This window comes from Daldinia caldariorum, assembly GCF_022478825.1.
Source record: "Daldinia caldariorum strain CBS 122874 unplaced genomic scaffold F4812scaffold_16, whole genome shotgun sequence".
Lineage (NCBI taxonomy): Eukaryota > Fungi > Ascomycota > Sordariomycetes > Xylariales > Hypoxylaceae > Daldinia > Daldinia caldariorum.
In genome coordinates, this window is record NW_025953052.1 from 109,766 (window position 1) to 119,431 (window position 9,666).

Sequence of the window (9,666 nt, forward strand, 5' to 3'; positions counted from 1 at the left end):
GGGCGTTGGGAAAAATGAATTATCGGAGTTGGCTAAGCAGCCTAGGCGAAATACTTTGTGGATAAAATGAAGAGCGACAGGAAATGGTCGAATATGTCTTACAATCATCCAAGACCTAAGCAAGTCTGGCAAACCAAAGTAATAATAAACATGGAGATCCTACTAATGTTGGTGGAAATGGGCAGATGAGTTAGCAGATGGGCATCACCTACAATTATTGAAGTAGGTACTTCTATTAGGAGGTACGGTACCTGATACATAGATGCAGCTTAAAGACTACCTGGTAGGTAGCTCAGAAGCAGAGTTCAAGGCAAGAAAGTTAAATTCTTATTACTACCTAATTCATATAGGTAGGTACCTAGGTACCTGCGGGTAGGGACATCTCTAGCGCGTAGATTGCCGAATTCCATCATGGTACATACCTTGGTACTTAGAGATTTGCTTATCGATTAAGATTTCAAGACCCAAGATTTTGCATTTTCAAGTTGCACGTCGCCCAACTTTTTTGCTCTTACATATGAGCTATCTACCTAAGGTAAGAGGTGTGTAACCTTATGCAAAGACGCATAACGGTACCACCAACGTTTTTTGCGCCCCCGAGCATGAGCACGAGGCTGAACATGCTCCTGGCACAATGTCTCTGTATCATGAGACAGCCGACGTACTATCGGCAACGCCATCTACATCTGCATCTACCTCTGCCTCTACTGGCGGCAACTTGAAAACTCGCATCTTCGGGAAGAAAGACCTAAAATCCCCTCCGCAGCAGGTCTACGCCCTGGCCGTCGAGACTTGCAAATGGAGCCCCGTATTAAAAGAAGTTATTGATAACTCCGACCTCCTACGCCACGAGCGCAAGGTGAGCAACCCAACCCTTACCTACCTACCTCCTATGTATCTAAGATACCTACCCAATAGGAGTAACTCCCCTGCCTGGGAGTTCCAATCTCTCGATAGTCCCAGCCTCTCGTTCCGGCCCTTGCTAATTACCTAGAGGGGATGCGTAGCTCACCCCTTTACTAGCTCTACTGCTCGTCCATGACTTCATCCTCTCCAAGAAGGGCATTGCGCTTCCAGCCAGCCATGGTCTTAGGGCTTCAATCGAGCGTCACAAGGCGCGTCTGAGTGCCGAATTCACTAGAGCCCGTCTGCGGAGGAAAGCCGGATCCGTCGAAGCTCTACGGGAGCAAGTCACGGCCGAGTTCTTGGGCGGAGCAGCCGCTTATCCGCGATGGGTGCGGGTGAACGCGTTAAAGACCTCCCTCGAAGACCAGTTAGCCACTACTTTTGCTGCCTTTACTAGGGTTCCTGCCGTTGGCGAAGTTACCGCTGCCGCCCCGGGGAAATTCCTGTACGTCGACGAGCACATCCCGAATCTCGTCGCTATATCCCCTAGCTTCGAGATTACCAAGACGGATGCATATACGTCCGGAGCAATAATACTGCAAGACAAAGCTTCTTGTTTTCCCGCATATCTGCTAGACCCTCGCTCTGAAGACGGCGATGTTATTGACTCTTGTTCCGCCCCCGGGAACAAGACGACGCATCTCGCAGCCATCGTACACTCTCGTATTCCGGAGGGAGAGGAGTGTTCTCAGACCGTATATGCATTTGAGAAAGACCCGAAACGTGCGCGGACCTTAGAGAAGATGGTAAAGCTAGCCGGTGCTAAGGATATTACACGAATGAACTTCGGCCAAGACTTCCTCAAGGTCGACCCGAATTCTGAACTGTTTGCGAACGTTGGTTGCTTACTCCTAGACCCTAGTTGCTCGGGCAGTGGTATAGTTGGTAGAGACGAAATGCCTCCAATATATCTCCCCGATATTCCGGGCACGTTCAAGAAGCCACTTCCCAGCTCAAATCGCAAGCGGAAGCGCGACGGTTCCGACGCCGGTAAGACCGCGCCACAGCCGATCATGGTTGACGACGACGGGAAAGAAACCCTGGTTTCCTCCGAGAAGGAATTGGAGGCACGTCTGGAAGCATTGTCGTCGTTCCAACTCACTCTACTGCTCCACGCTTTCAAGTTCCCCGCCGCAAAGAAGATCACCTACTCGACCTGCTCGATCCACGCCCAGGAGAACGAGCAGGTCGTCCTGAAAGCTCTCGGCTCCGACGTTGCTAAGCAACGGGGGTGGCGCATCCTGCGGCGAGAGCAGCAGGTTCGGGGTCTACGCGAGTGGCCGGTCCGGGGATCCGTCGAGGCGAGCGACGGTGACTCCGAGGTCGCCGAGGCGTGCATACGGTCGTATAAAGATGACGGGCGCGGCGTGATGGGCTTCTTCGTCGCGGGCTTCGTTCGCGACGTGAAGCCTGCTTTCGAGGATGGGGATGGTCCGTATCTCCGTGACGAGAGCGGCCGCATTATTGGAGATAATGCCACGGGCATGCCGACTTTCAAGCCGGGCCACGGACCTGCTTCGTTGGGTGGTGGCGGCGGTAATAAAGTCGGCCAATCGACAAAAGATGGAGACGCTCAAGATATCGACTCTGGGGAGGCGAGCAGTGCTAGTAGTGACGACGGACGTAGTCAAAGCGATAGTAGTGATGGGGGCGGATGGAATGGATTTGACGATTGAGTTGGAATAGCCATTTCCGAAGGACAATACCCAGTTGAGTTTCATCTTACGATATATTATAAATATAGAACAACCAAGAATTGTATTGGCTACCTACCTAAGTTAGGTAATTACCTTATTAGTACATCCGAGTCACTTGTGCATCTATACAGACCTCCATGAAAATCCGGGCGCGGGGCCTGACATCGTGATTATATCTACCTACAGCCAACTTCTCTACACAGTTTAATATTGGGAATAGAACTCACACTCCTGAGAAAGTCGAATATTGATGGAGCCAATCACTACATTACACGCCAGTTAGGTAGGTAGATATACAGTACCTATCCCTTATAGGAATGATATGCCGGGTAGGTGGTATAAGATTGTCGATTGCTAGGCGCCTGTACCTGATTCCTTGACTATCCGCATTTAATCACGATAAACACGGTTTATAAGACAATACAAAATAGCGGAAAATGCAAAAACTAAAAAAAAACTTAAGTCTAGAGTTATTCTCTCACTCTGTTCTATGCAGTAGGTAGTTATATATATAGGTCAAAATCGAACAATCATGTTCGTAGTTTTTGCATATGAATAGGTTAGGTTAGGTATGAATATAATTACATCAAGAAGCGAACATGAGCGTGCGCGCACAGCATACGTGGAGTCCTCGCGAGAGCAACTACCACATACTTGACCGCCCAATTTTTATGTATGCCTCCCCGGTTCAAGTAAGGTAAGGGTATCGGATCAAGATAGCGAAGCGTTTTTGTTGGAGCTGGATCTTGATGTGTATATCTCGGAGGGACGTTTTCCTTCTCCTTCTCTGCCTTATCATATCCAAAAAAGCATGTCCAAGAATAAAAATAATAAAAGCAAAATCGCAAACAATCCTGTATATCACATGCCCTCCCATGGATCCTCTATGATGCGACCAATCCTCGACAGCGCCACGCAATCCCTAGAAAGTCGTGTACGGACATAGAACTAAATAATCAACTGGATAGCTGGCCACTCGCTTGCTGTTTATTGGCGGCCGTGAGCGCCGTGCTGGTGGCGCTTCATGTGGTCGTGGCCGTGCGAAGCGCGGCGTCGGCGGGCAGCAGGCGTAGGCTCGACTACTGCCGTGGTGGTCTCGGTGACGTATACGGTATCCCAGACGGTTGCGACGTTAGGGTTACCCTGCTCGGCAGGGGCCACGGCGGCAGCGGTGACGGCAGGGGCAGCAGCCTCGGCGGATGAGCTGGGTTGTTCAACAAAGACATTTCCGGCAGAGGTTGAATCCGACTTAGCAGAGTTTTTCTGGGGCATCTAGAGTTAGTAATGTTATTCTATAACTTGATCCTTATTCGGGTACTAAGTCACATTCAAAAGACAAAGGGCACCGAAACAGATTGGAAAGGAGAAAATATAGATCTAAAAGGTTACTCACAGTCGAAGAGGCAGAGTATTCCGACGAGGACGAGCCAGATTCAGAACCAGAACCGCTGGAAGAACCGCCCTTGCCCCAACCGGTGACAGGAAGGTTGAGAGGGAGAGACTTGAGCTTCTGGGAGGCCTTCACCATGGTACCGATAGCAGGCTCAATGGTGCAGTCCTGGTCGGTGTTGACACCACCGGGAATGTTAGGGCAGTGCTCCATGCCGAGAGTACCAACATTGCAAGTGTCGATAATGGTCTTGAGGGTGTCCTGGTCCCAACCAGAGATGAAGTCACCGTGCGAGCTGTATCCAGTAGCATCACCGTTGGAGAGGACGAAGGGTTGAGTCTTTCCATCGGGGGTCCACCTGTCCTTGAACGAGGGAGTGTCCCAATAGACTTCGTAGAAGAGGTGAGGGATGTGGATCCATCCGGCAGGGCAAGTTAGTAGTCCGTTCACAGGGGTAGGCCATGCCACGTTGTTCTTGTAATCATCAAGACCGACTTCCGGGTTGTAGCAAGAAGGAAAGTGGATGTCCTGACGAAGGGGAGAGTAAGTGCCATCACAGTCATAAAGGGGGAAACCAGCACCTGCGCCCTGGTTATTGGGGTCCTGTAGACCGGCCGTAGTTCCGTCCGAGTCCACGGGGTAAGACGGAGGGTTGTAGCTCTGACGGGGGCAAGTCCATTGAACGGGCTGGATCGGACCCCGGGTAGGGTCAACATTGCTTCCACCGCCGAACTTGGGAGGATCTCTGGTGTTGGTATCACCACTCATCATCTTCAAGCCAACGGGGAATGGCTCGATAGTGCCGTTAGTGGGCTCGAAGCTGGGTTACACGTTAGTCAAACATAAACCATCTCGATAGGTACTAAAGCCGATAGGGAAAGCGTACAAGTAGTATACGTTCATGTAGAACAGGGGAACCTTTTCGAAGGTACCATCCTTAGGGTCCTGGAAGAAGAGAGAGGGAACCCAATAGTTGCTCTTGTCATTCTTGATAGTAGTCGTAGTACACTTAGAATTTAGAAGATCGTCACCTCGAGTGTTCGGGCCGAAGTTGCTGCCTCCCATAATACTGTGATAATGGGTAGCTTGCGTTCCGGGGTTGACGACGGGATCTATGGGACCTTCGGTCAAGAACTTTTGTTGACCGGTGAAATGGAGGACGGCGAAGGTCATGTCCGTCTTGTCTGCCACGGCCGTGGCGGCCACGGAGGCCAAAGCACCAATGGTAGCGTACTTCATTCTTTCGATATGCCTTTTGAGTATTGTGTAATGGGCAACTGTAACTCTGTCTCAAGAGAATGAAATTCTTTCAAGTGCTGACACCGACACAAGCTTTTAATAAAGATTGTCTGACGTGTAGTCTATGGGGTCGTGATTCAACGGTCTCGACTTGAGCGCTGACAGGGGGACCGGTCCGGGAAAGAGGGGACAAACAAAAATTTGTTTGGTAAATGAACGGTAGACTCAGCCGGCGGAGCACTGAAAGAGTGTGTGAATCGACAAGCAAATGAACGAACGGTTGAAGCCCAGGTGAAGAGGCGGAGAGAGGTAGAGAAAGGGAAGAAAAATCAGAAGATAACCGAGGAGGTTCGTATATTAATTAGTGGACCATCCATGATCTTTCAGCCTATGGGCCATTTTGCTCTACCTACTATGTATGGGTGTGTGTGTGGGTGGGCAGCGATGGCCAGGCCCGCTCGGCAAGAAAATAGAAACCATCTGGCATACTACGGTAGCTATGGTACCTTATGCAGGTGCAAATTCAGGCATGGTACAGGTTGACGTGAAGGTGGAGATAGAAAAGGGGTTGGGTGGACTTTGGTAGGTCGAGCTGGGCTGGCTTGGGTTAAAAAGCATTACGTGATAGGCCAGTTTTCCCATGTCCTTTTTCACATCTTCCCATGCCACGCCTGGCACGCTAGGCGAAGAATGGCTGGCGCGAAGCTATTCGTCGATTCGTTATGCAGGGGAATGGCAGAACTAGCGGCAAATCCGCCTCGAAAATGACCGAGAAAGGGACGACAAGACATTCGTCTTTTCTCAATCAATAAAAATATTGGTGGGTAAGAGTACCTTATCCTTTTCTTTTTCTCCTTCTTTTACTGTGTAAATATAGGTACGGGTACCTATCATATGTGAGTATGATATTTTGTATGCAAGTAATTGGGGGAGGGAGTGAGTTCTACTGCTGTAAGTAACACTTTAAGACCTACATCTCATCTCCCTTATTTTAATGCGTGATTATCGTTCGCAGGAGGAGAAGAAAAAAAAAGGGTCCCCCTTCATCTTGTTCATCCTGTCTATTCCCCCCGCTTAGCTCCTTTTCTCGAATGAACGGGTGAATATTACAGAGGGACGGAGGGATCGATAAGGTCCGGGATCAATTGACTAACCGTAGATAGTCGATGACTTGGCTGGGATCAAGTTTTGTTCTGTTCTGTGTTCTGTTCTGTTTCTATGGGCATTCCTGGCAATGGATTTGAACTTGAGAGCCACTTTTTGTGGGATGACGACAAGAAAGGTGTAGGTACTAGTGCTGTCTACGTATACTCGACGCCGCACCCCAAAGGGGTGCTGCGCTTTAATTAAGGAAATCGGGCAGTAATTAAGCTAGCGTACCAGACTTCAAGCACCAGTAAGAGGTTACTCCGATCCCTGTTACCTGCTAAAAGCGGAAGAAGAATAACAACATTTTATGAAATTTTATGAATGTTGGAAAATACTTTAAAACGCGTAGGAATTACACTTGTTCGGAAGTACTTCGGATCAAATCCCTAATCTTGCCCGTTTCCTTAATTAAAGCGCAGCACCCCTTTGGGGTGCGGCGTCGAGTTATACGTAGACAGCATTAGTACTATGTATTGTACATAGTAGATCATTTCCCCCTTTTTTAATTAAAAGCATCCAACGCCTGTAAGGTACCAAAGCCAGCCAAGCAGCCAAGTCACTCAGTACCTACCTCTTTTCATCCCCAATAAAATCGGGCAGGATCTGAAACGCACTAATGTGGGTCATTATACTTGTTCACATTGTCCCATTGGTCCTAGAAACCGGATGCTACCGCCATTGGTAGGTGTATTGTACCTGACAGTCTTTCTCCCAGCCCTGGGCCCTGGCAGCTCAGCACCCTTTTTCACTGAAGACTGTTTTTACAAGGTGCCTGGGTGCTCAAACCTTGAGGTTACATAGGTACCTACCTCCTAACTATCTGGAAATAAATGTGAACTATTCGAAAAAGGCAGATTGGGAGATTTCATGCCACTTTCTGGAACTTGCCAACCTCCAAACCAAGGTACTTAGATGATAGTGTCTTTTACTATGTATTAACAATATTTGCTTACCATATCCCAATTTACCTCGGCAAGGAGCAGGTACCTGACGAATCCCCTTGCAGCGGAAGAACAGCTGTCTCTCGTCTTTAATAACCTTTTTTTATTAAAAAAAAAGGTATCGAATAGGGGGCAAGAATGGTTAAAAGTCAACCACCAAGCCGAGAGCATAGGCATAGCCATTATGAACGCGTACGCATTTCTTGAAAACTAGGAAGGAAAAGAAGAAAAAACTTGAAATAGTGAACGACCCTTAAACACATTCAGTTTAGCACCGACGCAAGGCCCGCTAAGGCGACGGGACACGATGTTACACCGGCTATTGTTTACCGTCCCGATGGAAGCTTCCCAACATCGTATTATCCCAGCTTAGTGAAGCTAAAGAGGATCAAAATCAAGAATTGAAGAAAAAAAAAATCAAGGTTCCTTACACATGCATGTCACATAGGTAGTACTCTCTTCCGCCTTGTCGTTGCGCGCGCGCAGCAGCTGGGAAAACCTGATCTGTGCACCAATCGAATTTTTGATAAGCGCTGATCTTTCCTTGGCGCGAAAACGCATTGCCCATACAAGTGGTTGACAAAATAATTTGCAAATGAATTTTCGAAATTATTTTTGTCGCCCACTTTGCCGTAGAAAGGGGCGGACGGGGGCGGAAGGGTGGTGCATAACCAACACTCATCTTAAGCTGCTACACGGTAGGTCGCCATCTAAAGCGCTTCACCGACTGGATACACCATAACCAAATAGCCGATTAACATACGGAATAGTTGATACCGCTTGACATGAGTTCAGGTGACGCATAGTAATAATAATAATAATATAGGTAACAATAATTATTTCTATAATTATATCGATAGCTCTCCTGTTGCGCTACGTTATACCGAGCCATGCCGTACTACCTTTGGTAGACTCTAGTATATAATTCGCGTGTCTACGTAGATGATATTGGTTCTAGGAAAATAAAACTACAAGGTTAGTATCGGAAAACGTAAATTGGATAGTTATTCTAATATATCGTATGTCAGTTCCCGTACTTGAGATGCTTCCGTTAGTTACTCAGAACTTAGGGAACATGTGGGATCTGTCTAGGCTGGCAATGGTTGGATGGTTCGTATACAGAACCCCTTTACTTGAATTATCTCAAGTCAAATCGGCTTTTTAATAGCCATACTTGGTATCTAAACCCTTTGGGCGATAATAAGATACCTACTGTACCTAAGGTAAGCATCACGATAGAGTTTTGTTAACATGTGTCATCGCTCATTCATTAACTTCGAGACGGCCATATCAAAAGTATTCTGCCGTGACGAACAAACAATCTAACTATGTCAAATGGTATCCTGTATCGTGTATCCCTTTCCCTAACCATAAAATTCCGTAGAACGATGCCTATCCATATGTCCAGTCCTGTACCTTAAACGCGCATCTAACCCCTTAAAAAAAACCAAAAAAACCAACAAACTAGCCTCCGCCTCTATCCTCCTCGTCGAGTCTACGTAGCGTTCCGTTGTCGGGGCTTCCTAGGCGACCTTCTCAGAAACGCCTCCGCAAAAGTCTCCTCGTCGATCTCGTTCGTCGTCAAGACCGACAGTATCGACTTCTCGACCTCGTCCCTGACGCCCATCAGCTGCTCCTCTTCTATCCACCCCGACTCCAGCGCGAACCTCACGATGTCGCTGGCGCTCCCGAACCCCGGCACGTCGTCGGCGGCGTCGGGGTCCAGGTACGTCCAAAACTCCTTCGTGGCGCGCCTGAACGCGTTGGCCTCCTTCTTGGGCCCCTTGAAGTGCTTCACCATCCACTGGTAGATGTATGCGAGCCACAGCACGTTCGTGTACGGCTCATGCTGGGCCCAGCATATCGGGCCTTCGATTCCCGATTCGTAGGGTATCTTGTGGCTCTTGGGGGGAAGGCAGACTCGGTCGCCTCGTAGCATAAAAGACCTCATGCGCCTGTACACCTCACACTGAGGCGCATGCTCGCTGGTAAAGATGCTGAGGTCTCGTTCCAGATCATAAGCAATCGGTAGGGAATCTTCGTTCTGATAGTCGGCGTGAGCTCGGGAGAGTCCGTAGTCCAGTATTGTCACATCGAGACCGGAAAATCCAAAGCGGCTAGAACGACCCCTATCTTCTGCGGGAACTGGCTCTGCTACTCTACGGATACACAAATTTCCCTCGTGCAGGTCCCGGTGCTAAGTGCATGTTAGTTTAAAGAGTCGAAACAAGGGAGGGGGGGGGGGGGGGGGGGGCCAAGAGATAATAAAAAAAAGACAAATTAAATTATGGTACGCCACAAGGGGCGCAAAAATAAAATATAAATAAAAATAACAAAAAAAGGA

The 9,666-nt window shown here is 48.5% G+C and overlaps 3 protein-coding genes across 3 annotated transcripts in view; 1 reads left to right on the plus strand and 2 right to left on the minus strand.

Annotated features, from left to right (window-relative positions):
* Window positions 1-427: 427 nt before the first annotated feature.
* F4812DRAFT_439397 (S-adenosyl-L-methionine-dependent methyltransferase) lies at window positions 428-2,725 on the plus strand. Its single transcript, XM_047935066.1, has 2 exons — window positions 428-859; window positions 1,008-2,725. Exons 1-2 carry the CDS (start codon window positions 635-637, stop codon window positions 2,580-2,582), a joined length of 1,800 nt encoding a protein of 599 aa, XP_047787374.1. The 5' UTR covers window positions 428-634; the 3' UTR covers window positions 2,583-2,725.
* Window positions 2,726-3,037: 312 nt separating this feature from the next.
* Window positions 3,038-5,419, minus strand: F4812DRAFT_130015 (uncharacterized protein). Its single transcript, XM_047929535.1, has 3 exons — window positions 4,880-5,419; window positions 3,997-4,813; window positions 3,038-3,851 (listed from the first exon to the last, which is right to left on the minus strand). The coding sequence occupies exons 1-3, from the start codon at window positions 5,230-5,232 to the stop codon at window positions 3,591-3,593; spliced, it is 1,431 nt and encodes a 476-aa protein (XP_047787375.1). The 5' UTR covers window positions 5,233-5,419; the 3' UTR covers window positions 3,038-3,590.
* Window positions 5,420-8,219: 2,800 nt separating this feature from the next.
* F4812DRAFT_439402 (uncharacterized protein) overlaps window positions 8,220-9,666 on the minus strand; it is a 2,735-nt gene continuing 1,288 nt past the window's right edge. The window contains exons 2-3 of the mRNA XM_047935067.1: window positions 8,351-9,521; window positions 8,220-8,297 (exon numbers count right to left, since the gene is read on the minus strand). Coding sequence (XP_047787376.1) covers window positions 8,818-9,521 — 704 coding nt within the window. The 3' untranslated portion in view covers window positions 8,220-8,297; window positions 8,351-8,817. The remainder of the gene's footprint in view (window positions 8,298-8,350; window positions 9,522-9,666) is intronic.